Source organism: Vicugna pacos, chromosome 7, assembly GCF_048564905.1.
Source record: "Vicugna pacos chromosome 7, VicPac4, whole genome shotgun sequence".
Classification (NCBI taxonomy): domain Eukaryota; kingdom Metazoa; phylum Chordata; class Mammalia; order Artiodactyla; family Camelidae; genus Vicugna; species Vicugna pacos.
The window spans coordinates 17,476,279-17,503,361 of record NC_132993.1 but is presented as its reverse complement, the minus strand read 5'-3'; the positions used below and the strand labels follow the sequence as shown (position 1 = coordinate 17,503,361).

The window sequence follows — 27,083 nt, the reverse complement described above, 5'->3', positions numbered from 1 at the left end:
TCCATAAAAGAACAAGAGAAAAACCAAAAGTCATTTCTAAGGTTACTTGCCTTCGGGTTAGTGTTCACCAAGGAGAAAATTGAAGCCCCAGGGAAAATTTTAGAAAGTGAAGATGAGTCTATGAAAATAGTTTTGCAGTAAATTGACTTTCTAAGAGTTTATTGATGGAGTTTGAGGACCCTTCTGGCTTTGATAATATAGTCAGCAGGTTATGTTTTTCAAAGTTAAAATGGCAAGCCATTTATCACCCTGTATTTAACTGAAATATATTTTAGGTTAAAACTGAGAAAATAATTGTAGGTTTTAATCTAAAGAGAATATGTACATATGTTTTACAGAAGTGTGTATTATCTCACATATACATATCACTGTGCACACGCAAAAGTACCAACTGTATTGCCTCATTTATAGCCTTGGCAGGGAGTATTCCAGCTATATACCTGAATTTCCAGCTGGTCGACACCTTCATTTATCAATGCCTTAGAAGTAACTCCTACACTTTCATTATGGAAATACTTATGACATTTATCAAATCAGTTTTGCTATCATTTACAATTGAAATGAACTTCTTAATTACTCAGTAACAGCATTGTAGACATCAGGATTCTCCTCTGTCTCTTTGGGCACGTGTATCTAAGGACTAGGGAAGTGTGTAGAGCTAGTTTTCCAGTTGTGAGGAAAATGCAGGTGAAAGAGAATATACCGAGGAGAAAAAAGTGAGAAGACAACAGTAGTAAAGAGATAAGAGATGAATGGATACATTTGTGATCGAATTGATTTTATCATTAGACAGACTTACAGCAAATCAGTGGGTTGGAGGCTCTCAAGATAGCTTAGGCACAGAGGACATTACAGCTTTGTACTGGAGGAAGAGTTACTGGAACTAAGTATGTCAGTTCAATTCCTTGTAAATGGTATTTCTGTTACTTTTATATCTTATACTTCAGTTGAGATTTCATGTTTATCTGTGAGTGATTCCAACACTTGGAAATGCACAAAGTTTTGGTTTTACTCATATCTTAGTCATACTCGGATCCTCAGCACTGAGTGAAGTGCCAAGCAGGTAACAGATGAGACTTGAATGATTCCCCCCTTCCCTGTAAGAAGTGGAAAGGGAGAAGTTAATGACTGGTGATAGTTATGTGAACCACTGTCCTCGGCCTTCAGAATGTTATTAACACTCAGTAAAAATAATACCTTAAAGGATAATTTTGCCCTTTAATGTCAAGTTTGCTTTTCAAAGTTTTCTGAAAGAACATGTTTGTTTTTTTATTAGCTTAAAAATACATGCATATCTGGCACTTTGATTTCAAAAGAAGTGGTGGGAGGAAGATGGGGATATATCCCTGTGGGGGTGAGGGCGTACGTTCAGACTTGCACACACTTGTATCCCATTTGGAGGAAGCTTTCTTAAAGGTGTAGTCTCGTTCCTGCTGCCCTTCTTTACAGCCCACTTGGAGACTCACTTCCATGGGTAGCCACTGTTACTGGTGATATTTATTGGGACTGAATAGAGGTGAGGACTATGGCTCTGACCTGTCTGCCCTTGGAATGTGAGTTACAGAAGCTGTTCTGTTGTAGATGGGATGTGATTGGATGATTCAGCTTCTTCAGGGCAGGGCACAGGTGTTATTTGCCCTTGGCATTACCTGCATTCTTGCGCTTAACAGATGCCTATAAATGGGAATTAATGTGAAAATTTGTCTTTTTTTTTATAGTCTTTGTGTCATTTAAAATTCATGTTTTTTTTTTTTGGAAACTCTAGAGTTAATTATTAAGAGTTGCTAGGTCTTTTTGGAAAAGGTGAAATGGGTAATCAAATACTGAATTAAACTATTTAAGATGCCTTAAAACATCTTTTATTGGTGTGATTCTCAACTTGATGAAATTTATGAACCTTTTTAAAAGGAAACTAAGTGAATTCCCAGAATATGACAAAAAACCCCCAACAAACTTCATGAGAAACATAAGTTAAACTTAGCTTAACTATTGAAACTTTCAGTTATCATGATCAAGTATTACCTAATCTTTCTTTGCTGATTAATTTTCTAGAGAAACAAAGGAAGTGCTGAAATTGGATGGCATGATCTTGTTATAAGGTGGTCATCCAGATGATCAGAGATACTTAAACTGATTTTTTTTCTTTTAACACAACGTTGAAATAAAAAGACAAATTAAAAATACTTGGACTCCTTAAAATACATAATTATTCCTCTGTCTGTGACATTCCTGTTTCCTTGAAATACACTTGGGAGTATGAAGTATAAAGAGGGCTCATGACAAAAAGAAAATGATAAGGGATGGGCATGAAGTGGGACTGTAGTTGATTTCAGAGAAAGTGGTAAATAACTACTGCTCCTTTCCCCCTCCAGCTCCCTTGTGAAAGATGCTTCTCCTGTTCCCCTGATTGACGTTACCAACCTTCCTACTCCTCGAAAATTCCTTGATACCTCTCAGTTTTCTACTCCTGGAAGCTCAAGTGGTAAGTATTTAATTCTTCAAGCACTCAACTTCTCTTTAGGATGCTGCACTTCCTGGCACAGACCTGGGGAAGCCTGTGAGGGCAGGAGTGGGAGGTCCTGAGGTTAGTGCCTTGGATCCTGTGATGAGCCCATTACCACCTTCGGGGAATAATACGGAAAATGATTGGTTGGGTCTGTCGCAGTATGAGTTTTTTTTTTTTTTTTTTGAAAAACTGGCAGCTAAATCGGGTCTGTCTGCTGAATCCAGCTGTGTTTTATGTGACCAGCACTACTTGTTTTTCTGAAGTTGAATTTGAATGCTTTCTGATGGAGCATTTTTTTTTGCTTTTGTTTTCTGTTTTCTTTTTTGCTGTAACTTCTATTGCTTCTATTAGTTTTTACCCAGTTACCGCACATACTATATTCCTTGCCTGGTCTGTGAGAGCTTTTGAGTGTGTGACCCCGTCCTATATCCTGATGCCTTGTATCTTTCAGTGGCCTCCTCACTTCTGTGGTGCCTGTGCACGCACACACACACACACACACACACACACACACACACACGCACACAATGTGCTTTGAAGCATAGCCACAAACGAATCATGTTTCTTCTTGGGCTACCTAATACCTTGTTGAATGAGACAAAGGAGAACCATTTTGGCCTATATTTAAAGTTGGGGGTGTACTGTGCATATGGATGCAAAGATTTAGGGGAATTCTTGAGTGTCTCAGACCTGCCCTGTTAGAGAGGGTTCTGCTCAGTGGGGCTCAGAGAGCTTCTGTGCCTCTGCAGACACCTGCTGTGCTTTTGCAGCTTTGGCCTGGAGAAGGTGACTGGCTATTTTTTGTGGGCTGTCCCACAGCTGCCTTTGTGTGACAGCCAAAGTTCTCAATGCCCTTTATTTTAAATTTTCAGTTTTACTAAAGTGTAGTTGATTTACAGCGTTAGTTTCAGGTGTACAGCAAAGTGATTCAGTTGTATATATACGTACATTTATATATTTTTTCAGATTCTTTTCCATTATAGTTTATTACAAGAAACTGAATTTAGTTCCCTATGCTATACAGTAGGACCTTTTGTTTATCTATTTTATATACAGTAGTGTGTATCTGTTAATCCCAAACTCCTAGTTTATCCCTCCCCTCCCCCTTTGGTAAGCAAAGTTTGTTTTCTATGTTCATGAGTCTATTTCTAGTTTGTAAATAAGATTTGTTTATTTTATTGGATTCCACATGTAATTGATACCGTATGATACTTGTTTTTCTGTCTGACTTACTTCACTTAATATGATAATCTGAAGGTCCATCCATGTTGCTGCAAATGGCCTCAGTGCCTTTTAAAGAAATAGTAATCTTGATTATCGTTGGCTTTTCAGATTAAAAATTAGTTCTTACAGTTCTCACTAGCTTTGTAGCCCTATAGAGCTTGAAATGATGAAAAGGTAGAAAAATAATTTGGATTCAGTCAATACATTTTGTCAACTAATTGAAAGAGTTTCTTCTGAGAACCTAACAATGTATTGTTACTGGGGCATATTTAATTACCTTATAAAACACAATTTAATTACATTTTAGGGTTATTTAGACTTGGAATCTTGAACTTTATTACTTTTACTCTAGGAAAAGCATAGGAATTATTTTACAATAGATTTTTCTATTAGTCTTAGTTACTAATTTTTTTAAACCCAAACACCTATTTTTATGACCCTTTACAGAGGTTTGTAGCATCTTCCTGGGGTTAAAAGCTTTTGTTTTCTCCTCCTTTCTGATGTAGTATTGCTGTTGTTTTGAGTTTTGACACTGCTTTGAGGTGTTATGAAATAGAAAATACGTTTATACTTTTGGTTTGTATTTTACCTCTGCCTTTTGTGGAAATTACCAATTGTTAGGTCTTTTTGTTTTTATAATGTGAATCATTGTTTAGCCTGGTTGTATGAATTTAGTAGATTTTGCTGAGTCAGTGGCCAAGTGAAATAAAAATTTTAATTTTTTTAATAGGGCAGGCGTTTGCAAGTGAAAAGTGCTGTATAAATACTAAATAAGCTGGAAAAAATGCCAATTACTGCAAATTTCAATAGAAACTAATTTGGCACCACCCACTTTTTCTGTTAGGCCCTGTAGTTAGCCTTTGTCACTCAGTGGAGTTCACATTGACACTCTGACTTCAGCAGTCTGTTCTTCATTATTGGGAATGACTCTTAAAGAACCATGTGGTACGTCAGTGGTGTTTGGGACCTATATGGAGACTGCTTGTAGATATGTGTACAGAGCTTTCCTTTTAGAAGAGCTCATTTCCTTGACTGGAAGACTGTTGATCTCTTGATTTTTCTGTGGGTGACTGAAAGAGAAGGTAGTTAAATTATTACTGATGAAAGTCAGTAGTAGCAGTAGTTAAGATATGTTTAATTAAGCTTTCTGTCTGTGAAACAATAAAAATAAATGCTTTACAGGAATTAACTCGTTTAGTCCTTGAACAGTCTTGTGAACTAGGCACTAATAGCCCCATCTTACAGATGAGAAGACCAAGGTTGAGGGTGGTTAATTGGTTTAAGTTGACACAGCTGACAAATAGGGATACAATTTCAGATCGAGAGCTGGGTTTCAGAGTGTGCTCAGTTTGTTTTCCCACAGATAAACTAGGTGTGCTCTGGATATTAGTTTTCTATTGCTGCTACAACAAATTACAACATAAATGTGTCATCTTAACAGTTTTTCAGGTTAGAAGTTTGATATGGATCTCATTGGGCTATTACGAAGATTGTGGGCAGAGTTGTGTTCCTAGCAGAGGTTCTGTGGGAGAATGCATTTCCTTGCCTTTACCTATGCCTAGAGGCTGTTGCTTCCTTGGCTCGTGGCCCCCTTCCTTTATTTTCAAAACCAGGGACGGTGGGTCACATCTTTCTTGGGTCACATCTTTCTCACCTCTCATCTCTCTGATCCACTCTTCTGCTTTCTCCTTCCTCTCTTAAGGATCCATGTGACTAAGTTGATACCCACCTGAATAATTCAGGGTACTTCCCGTCTCAAGGTCCTTAACTTGAATCACATCTGCAAAGTCTCCTTTGCCATGAAAGGTAGTATATATTCACAGATTCTGGGGATTAGGACACGGATCCCTTTCAGGGACTATTATTCTGCTTGTCACACTCTGTACCGCTTAGTTTATGACTTCTGTTATTTTTAGGAGCCCATGTATAAAAATTGGACTTTCCTAAAATTATATGTGAAGTCTTTGCGGTTCTAGTCTTCAGGACTGTGTTAATCTGGGTCACATCATTAATGGGGATTGTATAAATGAGGAAGTTGTAAATTATATAGGGAACTGTGTAAAATGTTACTAAGCACATTTAAAAGTGTGAGGCTGATAAAATATACTGTAACAAAGGACAAAAATTTTGTCTTATTCTTAATAATGAACAGTAAGTCCTAAGAGGCTATTTGTGAAGTGCTCTGCAAGTCAGCCTGAAAAGTAATAGTCATTTTCAGCAGGGAATTTAACATAGGCTCTTAAAGCTCCTCTCTCTCATCTTGTGAAATAGTAGGATTGAGGCTGTAATCCATTAGAACTGACATTTTTATAGAGGAAGTTCCAATAGGGAATCCCTGGGTAGAATAGATCTCTCATCGGGGTGCCATAAATTAAAGTTGGAGGTGATTTCTGAGAACTTTCAGATTATTATTAATTAAATGAGAATTTTGATGGCTTGCGAATGAGTCATTTTTCAGATGTCTTATTTAGAGGTAGAGATATGAGTGGCCTTTCTGTGAGAGGTTTTTTATCAAAGTTTACATGTTACAGTTTGCAAGATACGCTACATCATTCAACTGATATCTGTCATATTTAAGTGTATTATCGGACATTTAAGTTATACAAGCTGTATAGAATTATGTGTATGAATCATCTAATTATAAATAAAACATTTAATTGCAAAATGCAACATCAAGGCACAGATTGGCAGAAGCAAGCAACCCATTAAGAGAAAAATGATTAACATCTACTTAAGATTCCTACATAATAATGAAGAAAAGCAAAGGCATAATAAAAAACTGAGCAAATAAGTAATGAGCAATTCACAGAAGAGTCCATATACATGGAAAGACTGACATTTATCTGACGGAGGTTAAGTGTCCAGAATATATAAAGAATCCCTATAAATCAATAAAACCAGCAGGTAGAAAAATAGGCAAAAATAGGAACAGACAGTTTGCATAAGAGGACACCTATGCTAGTAAATATATACAGAACTGCATATACACTCTAGTTAATCAAGTGTTATTCTTCAAACTCATTTTACAAATGTGGAAACTGAATCCAGGGAAATTGAGTGATTGGTTCAGTTTCAGCCAAGATGGTAATTGTTGGAGGCTGGCCTCATGTTGTTCTCACTCTAAATATGTAAAAGATGTATTTTGCAAGCCTTTTTTCTATTGTCTCCAGTCACAGTATTTTGTAATGTGCAGGGAAACTAATGTCTAATTTAGATGTAGTAATTTAACTATAACTTAGGTAAAAAGATGGGAGAAGTATGGAGAAAAGCCAATAATTGTAGTGAAATGTTGGTTTAAGCTTTTGGATTCCCAGTATGTCTTTTCATTTGGCAAATTGCCTTTGGAACATTTTGACTGAGCAATTACTCCCAGGGTACACAGGCATTTCATTTGTGGCTTCTTTATTCATTTTATTCACGCTCCTGCTGGGATTGCTGTGAATATAACTATAATGAAACTGGACTTCTTACTCCTTTTCTTTTTGGTACCAGCATAGGTTAAGCAATAAAACTTAAAGAGAGCACAAATTAAATGATTTTTTTTCTTTTCCTGCTGTTTTCTTGAAGTGTGTTTTATTTTATAAAATCTTACTCTGAGTCGATATTTACCTTAAGAATTTTGGGTCTGATATTTTAAAAGTTTTCTCTGCGTGGAGTGAAATCTGTGAATCCTAACATAAAAAGAGATGAAGTGTCTGTTCTTGGAGCTCACATGTCTAGAATAGTGAAGATCTGATTCTCCAAAATATTGACAGCTTTTGAGCTACTTCTGCCCTCAGATCAGAACCTCCCTTGATATTTTAAATCAACTGTTCCTAAAGTACCCTTGCATTTGCTCTTATTAAAAACCTTTGTTGATTTCTATAATTGATCAAAAGTAGAGTTGAGGAATATACACAAGGGAGGCAAAATAGAACGAATATTTCAAATGTTTCTAAGTATGAAGCAAGGCCAGAGTTTATTTTATTAAAAATGTTAAAAAAATAATATAGTTTGTGTATATAAATGGATATATAAACTCTATATAGCATACATAGATAAGCTATGTATTGTTTTTATACAAATGTACAACATATGTGCACCTGTGCATACATACACATAGTAAACGTATGGAAACATACAGAAAAAAATACAAATACAAATACAGGCATACCTAGGAGATATTGTGGGTTTGGTTTCAGACCACCACAGTAAAGCTAATGACACAATAAAGCAAGTCACAGGAAGGGGTTTCCCAGTGCATATAAAGATTAGGCTTATATTATACTGTAGTCTGTTGAGTGTGCAACAGCCTTATCTCTAATAAAAACAATGTTACATACTGTAGTTAAAAAAACACTTTATCGTTAAAGAATGCTAACCATCACCTGAGCCTTCAGTGAGTGTTAATCTTTGTACTGATGGAGAGTCTCGTCTCACTGTTGGTGGCTGCTGACGGATGAGGGTGGTGGTTGCTGAAGATTGGGCAGTTTCTCCCGGCTGTGGCAATTTCTTAAAAAAAGACAGCAATGAAGTTTGCTGTACTGATTGACTCTTCTTTCACTTGAACACTTAGAAGCCGTTGTAGGGTTATTAATCGGCCTAATTTCAGTATTGTTGTGTCTCAGAGAAGAGGGAAGCCCAAGGAGAGAAGGGAACAGCGGGTCAATGGAGCAGTCAGCACACACACATTTACCAAGTTTTCCGTCCTGTCTGGGTGTGGTTGGGGCACGCCAAAACAGTTAGAGTAGTTACATCATAGATCACTGATCATAGATCACTGTTACAAACACAGTGATAATAATAATGAAAAACTTTAGAAATAGTGTGTGAATTACCAAAATGTGACAGAGTGAACATGAGTTGTTGGAAAAATGGTGCTGATGGACTTGGTTGATGCAGGGTTGCCACAAACCTTCAATTTGTTTAAAAAGAAAAATGCACTATCTATGAAGTGCAATAAATGAAGCACAGTAAAACAAAGTATGCCTGTATTCTGTATTTAATTATTAAAGTATATTTATAATCAATATGCATTATAAAATATGAGTATTACATTATTTATGCATCAGAGATCAATATAACCATCACTCATACACTTCCCACTAGATTAATAAATTTTACTTTTTTTCCATATATGCTTCAGTTTCTTTTTTTAAAAAAAAAATCAAACATTACAGGAAGAATTGCAGTTCCCATGAATGCATGAATTCTTTCCTCTCCCTTCTATCTCAGAGGTTGACTGCTCTTTTGAAATTGTTCTGTATCTTTTTTCCTGTATGCTTTCATACTTTTGCTGTGTGTATGAATGTATATGTGTACATATGTTGTACATGGGTATATATAGAAACAATACATGTAGTTTATGTATTTGTATATGTGTATGTTTATAGATCATATATATATAAATGCTATATTTGTTTATATATTTGTATATACAAACCATATTGTCTGTTGAATATTTTAAGGCTTAAGTACATTATATAATTTACTTATTTACTTAATTTGAACTATATAATTTGTTTAATTAACTTATAATTACATAATATAATATGTAGCATTCTACTACTGCAGGTTTTCAGCCAACATTGTGGTTTGTTGTTGTTGTCGTTTTTAATTTAAGTGTAGCCAGTTTATACCAATGTTGTGCTTTTTGGCTTTTCTCATGTGCTATAACTATTAATTTTACTATTGTACATATAGTGTTTTATTATATAAATGGGTCCCAAGTTACCCATCCCCTTACAGGTAGACCAGGTGTAAGTTGTTTCTAGTTTTCCATTCTCAGGAGCCTTACAGCAATGAGGATTCTTGTACATATTTCTTTAGGACAGAGTTTCCCAACCACTGGGAATGGTTTATAGAAATATCTAGGATCTCAGACTCTTCGACTTTTGGAGTTGGGTTGGGTCTTGGGACAGTCAGAATCCCTAGGGAAGTCCTTTCTAGTCATATACAGCCACCTCCGTTTACCCTGGTTGTGCTGTCTAAGTACTGTTATTTTCTATATGTGCCAGGATGTCCAAAAGGTGGGGCAGGGTGTGTGTGTGTATATGGATAGGAATATTGGGCCTTGGAAACTTTGCTCTCAGTTGCTTTCTGAAGTGATGATACCAGTGAAGGTTCTGCTGAGCAGTGTGTCAGCTTTTGTTTCTCTACTTCTTGCCCTTGAAATTGGCTTTGTTAGACTTTAATTTTTGCAAAGTGATTTCTGCAAATCCGACAGGTTTTGTGGTTTTAGTTTAAGTTATTGGTTTGCATTTCTCTGGTTTCTAGTGGTGTTGAGCATCTTCCCATGTGTATGGACCACTTGGGTCTCTTTTGTGAATTGTCTGCACAGTCTTATCGTGCCGTTCCTTTTCTTAATGTGTGAGAAAGTTAAGTGGATGCTAATAATTATTGTAAATGAGTTGTTTGTAGGTATCGTCTAGTTAGTTTCTCTTTGTTTTTATTATACAGATGTTTTAGATTTTATTCTAATGTAGTTAAATGTATTAGTATTTTTCTTTGTAATTTGTATTCCTTATGTCTTAAGAAATCCTTTCCTATTATGATTTCGTGAAAAAGCATTTACCTGTCTTAATATTTTATAGGTCTCTTAAGCTATTTGGGGTTGGTTTTTATTTATTTATTTTATGAGGAACAGAATTTTGTTTTCTTATGCATAGCCATTATTCCACCATTTACAGGAGTCCATCCTTCCCCCACTGACTTTAAAAATTTTTTTTTTAAATAGACTTTTTACTTAAAAATAGTTTTTGATTTATAGGAAACTTGCAGAGACAGTACAGAGTCCTACTGATTTTTTTGCACCACTTATGTCATATTTTTACATATGTGGGTTTTCACAGAGTCTTTGTTTCACTGGACTGTTGTCTGTCTTTGCACTGATGCCACACTATTTTGATATTGATAGCTTTATTGTTTATTTTGATAAGGGAAGTATTCCCATTTTCCTCATCTTCAAAACTATCTAAGCTATTCTTGTCTCTTTACTCGTGCATTTTAGGATCAAGATGTTAAGTTCCATTAAAAAAAAAAAAACCCTGTTGGGACTTTGGAATTTCATTTAACTTAGTCATTTGAGAGAATTATGTCTTTTACTGAATCTTCCCATCTTGTGGTCTTCATTTAATTCTTTAGATCCGTAAGTGTCCTGCTCATCTTTTGTTAGGTGTATTCCTGAGTACTTTATATATATATTTTTTGTTGTTGTTGTGAATATTTGTTTTGCCACATTTTCTATTTGCTTGTACTTCTGAAACTTTTACTTTTTTCCTATTGATCTTTTTCCTAGCAATTTTGCTGAATTATTTTAAAAATCAGGATAGTATATTTGAAAAATATTTTTGTATTGCTTCCTGGATTTTGTATGTAAACAGTTATAATGTCTTACTTAAGGACAGTTTTGTCTTTATTTCTTAAAAACTTATTTGTTCCCCCTTGCTTTTCTGTTATTTTTTCCATAGCAGGAAAACCTGCAGTTACACGAAGTTGAATAGCAGAAGCAATAGTGGGTCTCGCCTTTAATGGAAATGCCTCTAAAATGTTACCATTCAGTATATTTACTCTTAGTTTTTGACCAGTTATTTCCTCTTATACTGAGTGGGAAGCTATAGATTGTATTTTTTCTTTTTTGCTGCCTGCTGTGCTATAGAGATGTTTAAAATTTTTTTAACCATCTGTTTTTCTTTCTTCTTTGAAATGCAGTACATATTCCAAGCTATGATTCTTGCTTACAGCAATTATTAGGTCTTTGCCAAGTTGTAATTTTCTTCTATCATTCTGTCTACATTTACTAATTGAAATTCTACTGTGATGACGCCCTGCCTCTTCTACATTTATTTATTCATTAATTATATCAGTAAGAATTCATGGATATTTATCTTGTTCTGCAAGTTATAATCACTTGCCACCATTATTTTGTTGCTCAGTTTATCCCAGATTTGGCCACTGGTAGCTCATTCAGGTTGGTACCTGTGTCCTTCCAATATGCCACCATCATTGTTGGATGCTTCCTTACATCTGTTGCCACAAGACATTTCAGGCTTACCTGTACTTCCCCTGTCCTAGCCTTGGAATTAACTGTTTCTCTAATAAGCCCTGGTTCTTTTATAAGTGAATAATACTTAGTGTAACCAAGATGTGTGTTCTAGTTGTAGTCATTACTACTGATATTTTATTACTGTAGTCCCTCTTAGATGACAGAGCTAGGAAATAACACAAATTCAGGTTTGTGTATTTGTACCTTTCTTTTCTTATTTGCACAATCCTAGCATACACATAATATAATCTCAGAATTGCTAACCCATGAAAAACAATTTATGTCCCAGTGAAAACCAGATTGATTAACTTGAGTACAGTATTTGTGTGCCGTTCTGTTTGCATACTGTAAGGCTTTTGGTATTTGGTTGAAACAGTCAAAATTAAGTTGCTTTGGCTAGTTCTTTTCTAACTCACTCAGTGTGTTTATGCTATTAATTTGAATACATTTAGATTTGTTTCTTACTATTTGTGTTGCATTTGGATTCCCCCAGATCCTGGTTGATTTCTTCTTACTTACTTGGGGGGACACTGGAAATATTACTCTGTTCTGAGTGTCAGATTTATGTAAACAGATGCGCAGACACATTACCTCCCATTTCTTTTATCCTATTACTAGTCCCCTATTCTCTCTGTTCTATTTCTACCCATCCCATATAGTTAATCAGTCTCATTAGTTTCTGGTTTATCTTCATAGTATTTCTGCACAAACACAGATAACATGTATCTTTTGTTATACCTCTCTGTCTTCCATGAGGGATAAGATACTATAGTTACTCTCTTAAACTTTGCTGTTTTCACTTTATCCTGGAAATCACTCCACATTAGTTCATAGAGATTTTTTTTTCACAATGACATAGTACTCCACTGGCTTGATATACCATCATTCAGTTACTCTCTTATGTGTGGATATATAGGTTGTTTTCAATATTTTGCCATTGCAAGCAATGATGCAGTGAATTTGTATTTTAATATTGTTGCAGATTCATCATTAGGGTAAATATCTAGAGAAGGGATAGCTAAGTCAAAAGAGAAGCCCATATAGTTTTTTTTTTGTTTGTTTGTTTTGAAGTATTAGCAGTTCTTCAGAAGAGTTGTAGCAGTTTGCATCCCCCACCACCATGGAATGATAGTACTTGTTTTCCCCACAGCCTTACCAACAGAATATATTTTCATACTTAAAAATTTTTACCAGTGATAGGTGGAAAATGGTATCACAGTATTGCTTTAATTTGCACTTCTCTAAGAGTTGAACAACTTTTCTTATATTTTAGATCCATTTTAATACTTTTTTTGTGAGTTGTCATTGCATTCATCCCTTGGACTCTGCAAGGGATTGATTCCAGGACCCCTGGGAATACCAAACTCCATGGATGCTCAAATTCCTAATGTTAACATGGTGCTGAATTTGCATAGAACCTGTGCACACTCTCTCATATACTTTAAATCATCTCTGGACTATTTACAATACGTTATACAATGTAAAGGCTATGTAAATAGTTGTAAATACAGTGTAAATGCTATGTAATCAGTTGTCAGAATGAATCAAATTGAAGTTTTGCTTTTTGGAACTCCCTGGAATTTTTTTCCCCCAAATATTTTCTGTCCACTGTTGGTTGGATCTGTGGATGTGGAACCCATGGATCTGGAGGGCCGACTGTATGTCTTTTATCCATTTTTAAATTTTATTTTTGATCTGCTAATATGATACATTAGTGGGTTTATTAATACTGAACCAATTTTTCATTCCTAAAATAAATCCCTCTTAATTGTGTTGTGTTATTTTCTGCGTAGTGTTGAATTCTGTTTGCTAATATTTTGTTTAGTATTTTTGCAAAGATTTTTATGAATAATATTGGCCCATAGTCTAAACCTTACTAGATTTTGGTTTCATTGTAATAATATGCTTCATAAAGGGAATTAGGAAATTTTCCTTCATTTTCAATGCTCTGTAACAATTTATGGAGCATTGGGGCTGTCTGAGTTTTGAAGATTTTAGGAATTTCCCTGTGAAACCTTTTGGATCTGGTACTTTTTTATTATTTCACTTTTAATTTTTTCAATAATTTTCTGTTTCATCAATATAAATTACTCTCTAAAGCATTCTGTCTCTAGTGGGACCAATTTTAGTAATCTGTATTTCCCTAGGAAATTATTAATTCTATTTATTGTTCATTTTATTTATGTAGAGATCTACTAAGTATTTTCTTATGCTTTTGAAAATTTCTTTTGTTTCCTTTTTGTCTTTTTTTTTTTTTTTTGGTGTTGTCTGCCATTTCTTCTTGATCAGAGTAGCTAATGGTTTGTATATTGTGTTAGTTCCCCTCCCTGCCACCCCACCAAGTAGTAACCAGGATTTTGGTTTATTGACTAGGTCTGTTTTTCTGTTCTCTACCTCATTTTTTGCTTTATCTTTCTTTTTTCCTTCTTTATCCTTTTTTTTTTTCTGAGTTAGAAATTAAAATCACGTACTTTAATTCTTTCAGTTTTACTGATCAAAGTGTTTAATGATACGAAGTTTTCTCTCATCACTGCTTTAAATGTATCCCATAGGCACATTATCATTAAAAAGTTGTCTTATTTCAGTTTTTATTTCCTCTTTCATCCAAGCGTTTTTTGTAGAAGAATTTTAAATTTAAAAATGAAAGGGTCTTTTGTCTTTGTTCTGTTTTCCTGAATATTTTCTAGCTTTATTGCATTGACTTCAGTGTGTTGCTTGTAATAATTTTTCTTTATAGAACTCACTGACATTTTCTTTGTGACTTAATATATGATCAATTTTTTTGAATGTACCAGGGGTGCTTGAGATGACGATGCATTTTCTGTTATCAGATGGAGGGTTTGATATGTATTCATGAGAGCCACCTTATTTAATTATGTTGTTTAATTACGTTGTTTAGGTTTTCTATCTCCATTCTTATTTTTAGTGTGTTTTTCTTCTATGTCTCTTTGCATCACCTGAAGTTGTTACTTACCAGTGGTGGTTGCTATTTTATTTGGTGTATGAATATATGGTCATAAGTGTTGTAGTTTCATCATGAATTGTGCCTTTTGGAATTAAAAGTGTCCTTAATTGTCATGGGTAATATTTTTTGACTGGCATGTATTTGTTGATCTTATATTTTTAGCCCCACTAAATTGGCTTCGGTACATGTATAGCGTATATAGTTAGGCCTTGCTTTGTAAGCCAAATTGAAAACCCTTTTTTCAATGAGTTGAATCCATTGATATGTATTGATATGACTGATAACACTTTTTCTCAACTACTATCATAGTATTTTATAAATATGTGTATTATGTTATGTATGCTGTGTCTTTCTCTCTGAGATATGTGTTCTTTGCTCTTGAACTTACACAGAATTTTTTGGTTGTTTAGGAAGTCTTTCCCTTAGTAGTTGTCTTTTAATGTATGCCTTTAAAGAATGCTCCTAGCCCCCTTTTTTCTTAAACCTTTACTTTCAGATTTCTGTTTTTATTGGTATCTTTTATATCTCATCTATTGCCCACAGGCTTTTTGCTGAAATTTCCTAGTTGTCTTTCGGTTGGATGAAGTTCATCATCTAAAAAATCCCTCAAGAAGGGCTCATGGGAGCAGGGTTCCTTCATTTGAAAACTACCCCCCCCCCCCGCTTTCCTATGGCCTTGATACTTACAGGACAACTTGAGGGGATATAGAGTCCTTGGTTTACACTTTCAATTATTGAATTTTTAAAAAAATGTGATTTCATTGTTGTCTTCCTTTGTGTGCTGAATGAAATTTTTTAAAAAAATTTTTTGTTTGTTTTTTTTTGGAGGCACTGGAAATTGAACCCAGGACCTCATGCATGCTAAACACATGCTCTACCACTGAGCTATACTCACCTCCCTGCTTTATGAAAATTCTGATGCCTAATTTTTTTTTCCTTTAGAAGTTACTTGATCCTGTAGGCCTTGAGGATTTTTTAATCTTGGGAGTTAGGTAGTTTTAGTAGGCTGTGTCTTGGAGTTGATTTTTGGGAGTTCATTTTCCAAGATAATCAGTCAGCTGTTCTTTTATTATGTGCATTCACAATTAAAAAAATTTTTTTTGTTAAGTTTTCTTGGTTTACAATTTTAAGTGTTCTTTTGTTTGCTTTTCTTCTTTATCACTTATTTTTTTCTTTGCCTGTCATCCATTTCCACTACTTTCTCTTTTATCTTTTCATTTATTTTTAAAATCTGCCTTTTATTCTATTTCGGTTTTCTGTATTTTCTGAATATCCTTTATAATACACTCATTTGAGTCTCTTCTCCCTTGGGTATTTTGTAATTTATCTTCATATCTGAGAAAATTTTCTTTTTCTTCCATCTCTTTCCTCTTCACACTTTGCTTTTGATTGTCCATGTCTGTTTCTAGTTTTTGGATTTCTGATTCAAGATGACTTTCTATATCCCCAAATTCTTGTTAGAGTGTATGAATTCCACCTGGAGTGTTGTCTTCTGGTTTTCTTGTGCTTCATGGTTGTTTTATTGGAGGGAACTTCCCTCCATTGATGTGCGTTGGGTTTTTTTATGATACTCTCATATGAATCTGTTCATTCTTTATGTTTATTTTTATGATACTGGGGTGTTTCTTAGGATTCCTAGCTCATTGGCTCCCTCTTCTGTCATTATAGCAAACTCCAGACACTTCAGTGGGCTTTTTGTTTGTTTTGGTGGTGGGGGAATCTTGTTTGTTCTCTGATTTTGAATCTCTTGTCTTGTACGGTCCTGAATTTTCTCTTTTTGCTTCTTTCTCTCTTCACCATCCAGTAGCAAAAATGCATTTTTCTCTTCCTTTTTATCTTTTTTTTTCTCCTTCAGAGGCTATGTGTTTCAAACACTGCTCTTTCAAATTCTGTCTGCCTTTAAGTCCCTTCCCCATAGTCTGTGCTCTGATCTGCTTGGATCTTTGTTATATTTCTAGTAGCCTCCTCTCCATTGGTTGCTATTCCTTGACCTACAAAGGTACATCTTCCTTCCTCTAGGTGAGATAATGCACATCAGTTGTTGTCCCAAGGAAAGTTGATTCAACACAGATGTTAGTTTTGTTTTTATCCTAATAGAGGATTCCACTCTACCTTCTCCCCAAACACACCATCATTTCCCCCTTAGCCCACTTTCACTATGGAGGGGCCAGTGCATATTCATTCAGTGGGGGGTTCATCTCCACCTCTAGTTGAAACTATCCCCGTGCTGAGGCTGTAAAATCTCTTAGCTCCATGTAAATGATCGCCGCAAATAGCAGTTGGCAATAGCTTTTGGCAGCCTCCTTTCAGGAATGGGGTGTTATATTGTCTGTAGCTTTCTTTAAAGTAATTTAATCTGCACCTTAGGGGTGCTTAGTTAACATTTTTGAAATACCTTAATCAGGACCGCACAATGTAGGGGTAGTTAGTTAACATTTGAAAGACCCTAATCAAGACTCTATACTCCAGAGGCAACCAGTAAATCAGATACTGCTTTCTCAATCTGCACCAGTGGGTGCGTTAATTAGAATAAAAGATGTTGGAAATAATTTTTCATTGGTGAACCAAATGGTATTTAAGATCAGTAGTTGACCAAGTAACCTCCACTGGGACATGAATGGAGAATAAGGCTTTGATGAGGCTAGTAGCCTACCAGGGTAGCCCCTAGGGCTTGGTTTGGTCCTGTGCTTGCCGCCCTTAATGGTCAGCTCACCTGGCCAGTAGAGCATATTTAGTCTCTGTAACCCTCCATGGGCCAAATCCTACCTGCATTTGCCTGTTTCTGCCTCCACGGCTCATAGGACTCACACTCTGACCTGAGTTGTTGGCATTTCTTGTCTACCAAGATGTTACTCTCAATTTTGAGCCAACTATTTCTTTTTAATATCTTAATTTATGTCTTATGTATAAGTGTGTTTTGAGCAGATTGGAAATCTCAAGTATGAATTTAGAGTGCCATTTTGATCAGAAGCCCAAAAATTGTTGCTAAGTGGTAACTTTCTTGTTATTTTCTAGTTGAGAATATTATCAGTGTTCTGAGACCAGACTCCCATCTGCGGGGGCAGCATTGTGGATGTGTAAATCCTCTTGATACTTTCTGGTCTAATTAGGCTTAGTCGTTTTTTGAAGGCTGCTTTTTATATTGAATGTGTTCAATAGTAGCAGACATTTCTCCTCTTATAATAGGGCTAATGTTCTTGAATATGACATGTGAGTTAAGTTCTGTAGGTTGAAATCATATTTATGAACTTCACATAACTTAGGTACCATGCATAGTGTAAGGAGAGACAGCTCCAGGAGTTTCTGTAGTAAATACTATTATCTCTTACACCTTAGTTAACATGTATAAATATAAATGATAAATGAAATAATATAACACATTCAATAAGAAGTAAAAGTGTGTTACCAGGACCCTTATCTTCTGCAGCTTGATGATGTGTGTAGGGTGTGATGTGTGTTACTGATCTGGTCTTACCAAACATCCTGAGACTGAGAGCAGCCGTGGACTGCTCTAGTTTGCTTTCTGTACTCACTAGGAAACAAAAAAGTAGTTGACTTTTAAAAGCTATTTAGCTGCATAAGTGGATTAGTCACCTAAGCTTATTTGTTATTTTTTAAGTGGGCTCCTATAATATAGGTATATATAATTAGCAATAGGCCTTGTAGCCAGAGATATCTAAAGTTGAACTGTAGTTAATAGAATCATGGAATTAGGGAGCTTGAAAAGACCTGAGATATCATGTGGTTAATCCTTTCATGACGGCCAGTGTCCTAGTTAAAATCTCCTTCCATGATTCCACAAGGACACGATTTCCAGCCACTTAGGCATATATACCCATATATCTGTATATGTCTGTCTCGTATCTGTTTATCCATCTTTCTAGGCGTGTGTGTGTGTGTAAATAAGAAACAACTGGGGCCAGTAGGATTTTAGTAGAAATAATTTGTTAAAGAACATGAAAAGTCTTTTTTTCACTTTGAGTTGTATTAGGTAGAATTGTTACAGTTTGACTGCACATATATAATATATTGCATGTAAATACATAGACACAATATACTGCACATATTTTTAAAAATTTACTTATATGTACTGTTCATTGTTTCTAAGAACATTTAGAGCTTTAGCTTTTTGAACTTACATAGTTATCAAAGGAATAAAGCCAACTACTGAATAAGAATTCAAAAAATATAAAAACCCACTGTTAACAGCAACATTATTTATAATTGCCAAGATAAGAACATGAAAGTCTTTTAATAGCACTGTCCTATCAGTGAAAATCTTCAAAACCAGGTTCCAGAAATCCTCACTTGATAAGGTCCTCAGATAAAAAAAAAAAAAAACACATATAAGAGAATTGGGAAAGGGGGTAAAGTATTTCTAATTTTTAAGTATTCTAAAACCTGCACATTGAGTAGATACTATAGCAATAGAGAGAATGATTTGAGGTCTTTTAGTTTGGAAATAGGTATATTTTGTTTTAATGGTAGTGTGAGGCCTTAACAGAATTTCAGCTTAATTATTTTTGTACGAGGCTTTCTACTGTAAGTGCCAATAATTCTATCTGACCTCACAGAGATTTTGTGATTACTAGACTGGTCTTCATGGTTGATTATATTATTCTTTTAAATTGCCTTTTAATTTTCAGCTGATGTAAGTGAAATAGATAATGTAAATTAATTAATATTGGCTCTGCTCAATGTTTATGCTCTAGGAGATTTCAGGAGACAAACAGAAAGTTAAGGTGGTAAACAAATGTGCCATTTGGGGCTGTGGCATTTTATTATTCATACCTTGCTTATTTGCTATTTTTTAATAGGCTATCTATCATATTAGGATGCATGTAAGTAGCCATATGCCACATAATCTAGGGGCTTAATGAATTCAGCTGTATTTATCTCATCACCCATCATTCTTGCAGCAGGCGGCTATGATGTTCCGGTGGCCCTTTGCATGTGTCCTGTCTGTGACTCATATGTGCTCTTTTGTGAAGATCATTTTGTCTCAGCTAAATTTCTATTACTTTCCTGCCTGAAGCTCTGCTTATAGTTTTGCTTCATTTTCCCTGCCTGACATGCTGAATTTCGATGTCTCCCTAGCTGCTAAGTACTTTTCTCTTCCCCTGTTGGGGTTGGTTTTGCAGGATGGAGTAATTCCGTGGCTGGAGGTGTCTAGTTCTTCATGTGGAAAGCAAAACCAGTAGCTAAAATGTCTGTCCTCGGAATGTCACATTTGGAAATATCGATGACTTTTTTTGATTTGCCTTTAGAATTGTCGTGTCAGTTATAGACTTAAGACTTGATTCTACTCCCAGTTTGCTAGTATTAAAATTTATAAAACTAAATATCAAATCCTTAAATGCCCTCTTCATTGTGAAGAAAACTATATGGATTTAGTTATTCTCTGTGTGCTTCTCTCTCTTGTTGGGGGGCTTCAGGGGTCTGGTGAGTCTAAGACAGCAGTATTATGAATAAATATGTAGAGGACTTAATCACTTTACAACAAACTTGTGTAAGTAATTAGATCATGCATACATGTCATGTCACTAAATGAACATTAAATACCCATATGTAAATGCATTTTATGAGTTGAGAGCAAAAAAGACATTGAGGAGAACATGTCATCTGAAGTAGTGGTTTTTAGAGACTTCACACGCTGGTTATGAAGATTTACTCCATATGCAGGGATATTTTCATTCTTCCCTAAATAAATAAATTTCAAAACATGCTAGTGGTGCCGAACAACTCAGAGTGGGTTGGTAGTATAGTTGAACTTGAATCTGCAAGAGAAAAATGCATGCATTCTTCTAGGATACCACATTTTAAAACCTTTCAGTTATTTTGAGGTGTGGAGGAGAGGGAAGGGTGGGCAAACTTTATGAGGGTCTGTCGTTAGGCTTGTACTCAGTCTTTGCTTTTGTCTGCCGTAATCCAGCCATTTGTAGAAGGAAAGAGTTACTTTTAGAGTTACTTTACTTTAACGTCTCCCCAGCTCCCCCCAGGGGTTAAGAACTACCGTTAAAGGCTGTGTCTTTCATTCCCAAACCAGATGGTAGTTGAAAGATCTGCAGAGACTTTTGACACATACTACTACTCAGAAAACTTCCATGGATTAGCAAGACCTGACTTCAGTAGATAATGATGATGTGTTAGACATATGTTTAAAGAAAAATAGAAGGTTCTTCTATGTTTATGAAATACTCTGCATTAGTCTTTTCCTCACAGTCTTGTCTCACTTGTACATATTATTTTTCCTTTCTTTTTCTTTGCTCTTTTATCATTTTTTATAATTTTAACTTATTTACCTTTTCTTTTCCACATGTATTTATTGTCTTTTCAAGCTGTGTATCTCTGCTAACTAATAAACAGGAATTTGAGACTGTGGTCTGGCTCTTTAAAATTCTCTCGCAGCACCAGGTATGGCATTTTATAAACAGTAAATGCTTAATAAATATCATGAACCAGCTGACTCATTGTGGAAGTGGTTGTCTATGGAAAACTCTGGAGATTTGCTTACTTGCTTTTAATTGCTTCTACCTCTTACTAACTGATGGGTATGATTTGAGGAATGTAACTGTGTGTGTGTGATTTTTAGATAGCTACTAGGTAAATACCATTTAATCACACATTTAATTGAAAAACTTTTCTGATTCCTTTAAGAGCGTGATCTCAGTTTTTAGACCCATTCTGTGTTTGAATTTGGTAATGGAATCTCTGGCTATTTTTAATTTTCTTTCTTTCTTTCTTTCTTTTTTTTTTTTTTAACCAGTGAAGGAGATAAACCTCCAGGACATCAGGGAGGATTTGGATTTGGATCCCGAGGAGAATAGCACTCTTTTTATGGGCATCCTCATCAAGGGGCTGGCCAAACTGAAGAAGATCCCAGAGACGGTGAAGGCAATCACAGAACGCTTAGAGCAGGAGCTGAAGCAAATTGTGAAGCGGTCTACAACCCAGGTGGCTGACAGTGCCTATCAGAGGGGAGAGAACCTCACGGCCGAGAACCAACCAAGGTAGGTGGGAGTGTGCTTTGTGTCTTTGATAATTGTGTTTACTGCACCTTTTCTAGGGTAGAGGGTAAGTAAATACCTTAGGGTGATAATTTCTTGAACTTGGGATACTGTGGCCCATCCAAACTCAGATTGGTGAAAACCACTTGAATAGTCGTAGTTCAGTTGGTTTTTGATTTAGTTGAGAAGTTTTAAGGCATATTGTCCATACAAACAATGTAGCAATTATTGAATATTTCTTAAGTACTACTAAATGCTGTTCAAGGCAATTTATGTGTATTATTTCTTTCTCACTACAACTTTATGAGCTACTCATTTAGTATCCACATTTTACAGTTAAGGAAACTGGGGCTCATAGATTGAGTAATTATCTCAAGGTCACAGAACAAGTGGCCAGTCTTGGAGTTAATGCAAGTCCATGGTCTTCCCTCTGTCCCATGCTTTGTTCTTTAATGTGTGGTGATATTTGCCAATAGGCAAATCAGTCTCAGGAATTCCTCTATCTGCTTAAATCAACTAATAAGGCTTGGACTTCCTAGTTCTTGCTTCATAAAGGGAAAATCGAAATTGTATTCTGATCCTAACTCTGTCTTGACTGTCACACACGGGGAGATTACGTCTGCCAAATGAGAGCTTAGGGCATGATAGACTAATGTTCTCTGACGGTGGGACAAGATATTTCAAATTGAGGCTTTTGTAGAAGATCCAAGATTCACTCTACATGGGTCTCAGTTCCCTCTTTCCCCTTCACTGCTCTTTCCCCAGAGCCTTTTCTGTACATCAGATATGGGCAAGGCAGGAATTCGGCATTGGCGGGGAAAAGGCCAATGGAAACTCTAATTTTATCTGAGAACAAAGGGCAGAGCAGAACATGCCTTCTCAGGTGCTCAAATATTGTGAGTTCCTGGGAGGTGCTAGACAGTGTGTGCTAGACAGGGATCATAATTTTGTTGACATGTTAAGGAAATTTTACTGTTTGTACTTAGGGCTTTACAATTTTTTTAAGAAGATAAGCAAATTTAAGGAGAAATAATAATAGCTTACTTAGTATGAAATTCCCCAGACTTACTTTGATATTTTTGAAGAAATCTAATGTATTCTCTTTACATTTGCTATATTCTTCTGTCATTCTAAATAACATTGATTTTAATTACACTTTAAGACTCTTCAAAACTTAATTCCCTTGTAAACTTCATTCAGAAGTACAATTGGTGAAGAAAACATTCTCTGCCCCTCTTTTGCTATAGAATGTTTCAAAGCACATGCTTTGACGAGCATGGGTTTTGGAGTCGAGCAGACCTGCCTTTGAATTCCAGCTCTTTAATGAAGGAGGATAATACGTGTCTTACAAGCTTCCTTGTATTAGGCGAGGTCATATGGTTAGAGCTTGGTAGAGTTGGAGCCAGTGAGTACTATTACGTGCATACGTGTGTATACGAACACATACCTAAGTTTTATTTATTTATTCTTGGTTCCTTCCTCAACTCCCCTGGTCTTCGATCACTCACATTGTGATGCAGGGAGGCTGGGAGTGGTTCTAAGTTGAACTTCGCTTTTCTTCTTTGCCTGGTGCCTGGATTTTCACGAAGATCTTTTGCCCTCTTACGAATGAACACTCCAAAATTCTGGTTTGCTATTTGCCCCGTTGCCACAAATCCCTAGGTGAAGACACTGCACTTTCATAGGGAAATAATACGACTGTAGTATATATTGGAAATAAAATGAAAAGGGCATGGATCAATAACTTTTCTGCAGATCTCATTACAGTATCCTTAAAAGCAGCGTGTCTGTCTGTCATAGGATTTTGACCTCTTCCTCTTCTGTTCCCGCAGCCCCTTCCCAAATTCACAAGTGGAAATTACAGCAGTAGAAGTGGAAGTTCAGCATACTGCCCCAGGAAATAATAAATGTTTCTCTATGAGGAATGAGTCAGCAGGAGGGTTTTTTTTCCTCTTGAAGTTTTGTTTTTTTGTCAGTATTTTAAAGGCTTCTGTAGGCAGGATGTATTGAACACTGGCAAGTGAACCAGATGTCTGTCTTGATTTCATGTCTATAACATGATTCCATTTTATAAAGGGTACAGATGTGAAGTTTTGGGCCCAAACTCTTTATTATGAGATAAAATAGTACAGAGAAAGCAAATATTTGGACTGAACCATTCTTTTTGAAAGCCAAAGATGAAATTCTTGGGTTGGGGTTCCAAATGACTGATAAATTTGAGCTCGTCTGTGGTGGCTGGGTGCCCACAAATGCTTTAAAACTCTTTGAGAATTAATTACCTGGGAAACTTCATTCAAGAGTGATTGCATTGTTGCTTCTAGAGATTTAGAACTGTAGGAAGGATATTGCCAGATTATCCTTGAGGCTTGCATGGTAATTTGTGTTAAACTGTACTGGGAGGTGTTGGTGACATTATTTTAAGGAGAGGTAAAGTCACATTATTTTGCATTATTATTATTATTGTTATTGTTGCTGCTGCTGTTATTATTATTATTATTATTAACCATTCAAAGAATCTTATGCTAAAGGTATAAGAGCCTGTTTTCTATAAAAAAAAAAAATTGGAGCATGAGCAAAAAGAACCGTAAATCCTTCCAAACATGATTCTCTCACTCACCCCACGAAATAACCTCTTCCAAATTGTGAACATATAAATGCTGCTCTGAGTTAAGGTACTGGTATTGTAACTTTCCCTAAAAGTTTCATTGTTCAACATCATCTTATTAAATGCATTCTGGTTGTGATGCATTGCAGGCATGTTTTCATTTGTCTTTATGTAAAGAGAGTTAATGTTGTGTGCTATTTCTCTAGAGAAGTAGAAGAAACCAGACTGGTGAATTCGGTTTTGCTTTCACTTCCTTCAGAAGTGGAATACTTTCACAGCCAGTTTTCAAATATCTCTTTGGTCACCTACTTACTTTATTTTTGACCACCTCAAACTATTTATAGGAGAAATACTTTGTCTTTCTGGTCATGTATTGTCTCTTGTCATAAACCTCTGTTTACTATGAAAGGAAGATATTTAACTACTCTTGTTGTGAAGTTGACAAACATTAGGGTTACACTTGCTTTTTTAATCTCCCAGAACCACTTGCCACCCATAATTTCCTCAGAAAGGCAGGCAGTGTCTTCACTTTCAGACAGCTCATGTGGTCTGCAGCCTGTGTGGCGCATGACCAGTTTCTTCAGATCCTGCTGCCTGATTATTGATTCTTTCTGCAAATCTAGCTCATGAGCATTTGCCTACCAATTTTGTTTCAAAGGAGCTGGAGGAAGGGCTCTAATATTGAACAAATAAGAAAAGCAAGAGGGATACATGAAACAAAGTCTTAAAGGTGTTATATCCTGTCACGAATATGGGAGAGAGAAGAATGTGGGAAAAGAGAAAGATTGGCATATGTGTAACAACTATTTGACTTATTTGGAAAGTTTAAACGTGCAAGCAGACCGGGGAGGTGCTGGCGGCCTGCTGCAAGTTGGTAAAACTGTGGGTCTGGAAGAGGCAGAAGGGTTGAAGGACTGGACGCCATGGTTGCCAAGGGAGACCTTTTCCCTGTGGGAAGGAGACCATTTTGCGATGTTTCTTGATCTCTATTATGGATGAAGGAACATGAAGTGTCTGATATAAAAAGCAGAGAACGTTGCACATTCTGTGCTCACTGTGATAGTGAAGAAAGATTCATGGAGAACTACAGGGAGGAAATACACTTTCATGCTAAAAGTAGTTGTGTTTGGATAGTAAGATATGATAGGTTTTCTCTCCCTCTGTTTTGGAACTATTATTAAGTTGTAGTGAAAAATGATTTCATTATTTAAGAATTAATTTAAAGTATTACTCAAGTTATTTTAATCGGAAGAAATCATTAAAAATGGAAATGCTGATTGGGGGTATCAGTATGGAAAAACAGTAATATCTGTTTGCAGACCAACTGGATTATGTTCATTAGATTACTTTTAATGGTATGTGTGTGTTTTCTGGCTACTGCTAGAATGGAAGCTTCAAGAGAAGAGAGAACTAGTTTGCCTTATTCAGCACCTTATGTCCAGAGTCCAGCACAGTGCCCACATAATAAATATTTGTTGAATGAAAGAATGAATTCCACATACATTGAATGGACCAGAAACTGGGCTAAAATGCCAAACAAATAAGACATGGTCCCCTTTCCTCATGGAGTTTAAAGTCTAGAGGAAAAGAGGGGCATTAATCAGAGAATGATCAGGTAACTGTGTTCTTACAACCGTGTTAAGCGCTGTAGAGGAAAGACAAAACGTGTAATGGGAGCAGGTAACCATGCGGGCCCGTTCTGCTCTTTGTAGGTGGGCGTTAGGGTGTGTCTTGTGCAGGTGTTTTTTTAAAAATAAAATGAGGCAGCTTTTACTGCTGTTTTATATTAGTTATAGTTAGCAAGCTCCATTCATTTGATAGCACCTACGAGTTACTCCTCTAGTTGTGCAATTAGCGTGACATTAACGTATAAGATGTGAGAAGGAAAGCCTCTCAGTTCTTGATAGGACATTTTCAGAGTTTTTGCTGATTGGATTTTGTGGTTGATTAGATTTTGATAATTATTGCCAAGTGTGCTTTTCTTAAGAAATAATACCAAGTTTTCATGTCATCAGTAATGTTTGAGGATTCCTATATTCCCTAGTAAACAGATTGTATTATTAAACATTTTTGTCTTTGTCAGTCTGGTGGGTGAAAAGTGCTATTTCCAAGATGGTTTTGATTTGTATTTTTAGAAAAAATTTGAGGTTAAACCTATTTATGTAAAAAACAGTTTATTGTTATGCTATCTGGATTATATCTAGATACATTATTTCAAAATAATCTGGGTTGAGGGTGAGTGTAGATTCAGCTAAAATAAGATCAGTGATAAATGATGCTTATTGAAGCAGGTGATAGGTATAGGATGGTTCATTCTCCTATCCTAAAAGTTGACTTGTTTAAAATATGAAATTTTCAATAATAGTGTTCAGGTAATGTTTTATTTCCTTTCCAATTACGTATTTTCCCAGCATATTTGTCTTTTTTATTGATTTGCAGGAACTCTTTATATATTAAGAAAATTAGTTCTTTGATATCTATATTGTGATTTCCTCTTAGTTTCTTTCTCTTTTGACTTTATGAAGTTTAATCATGTAGTCATTGTTTTTATTTTTATAAGAGTGTATTTATCAGTGTTTTATGGTTTCTGGTTTTTGTGTCAAGCTTAGGTCTTCCTTATTCTTTGATTACAAATAAAATTTCCCAAACTTTCTTCTACTATGGTCTGAATATTTATATTTTTGATACATCTGGAATCTGAAGGAGTAGCCATACTACTTTTAAACAGATGTAACAATTACTGTACTATATTG

At 35.6% G+C, this 27,083-nt stretch overlaps 1 protein-coding gene across 1 annotated transcript in view; it reads left to right on the top strand.

The window, feature by feature from the left end:
• EXOC4 (exocyst complex component 4) overlaps window positions 1-27,083 on the top strand; it is a 685,089-nt gene that overhangs the window by 54,899 nt on the left and 603,107 nt on the right. The window contains exons 5-6 of the mRNA XM_006216779.4: window positions 2,373-2,482; window positions 21,485-21,728. Coding sequence (XP_006216841.1) covers window positions 2,373-2,482; window positions 21,485-21,728 — 354 coding nt within the window. The remainder of the gene's footprint in view (window positions 1-2,372; window positions 2,483-21,484; window positions 21,729-27,083) is intronic.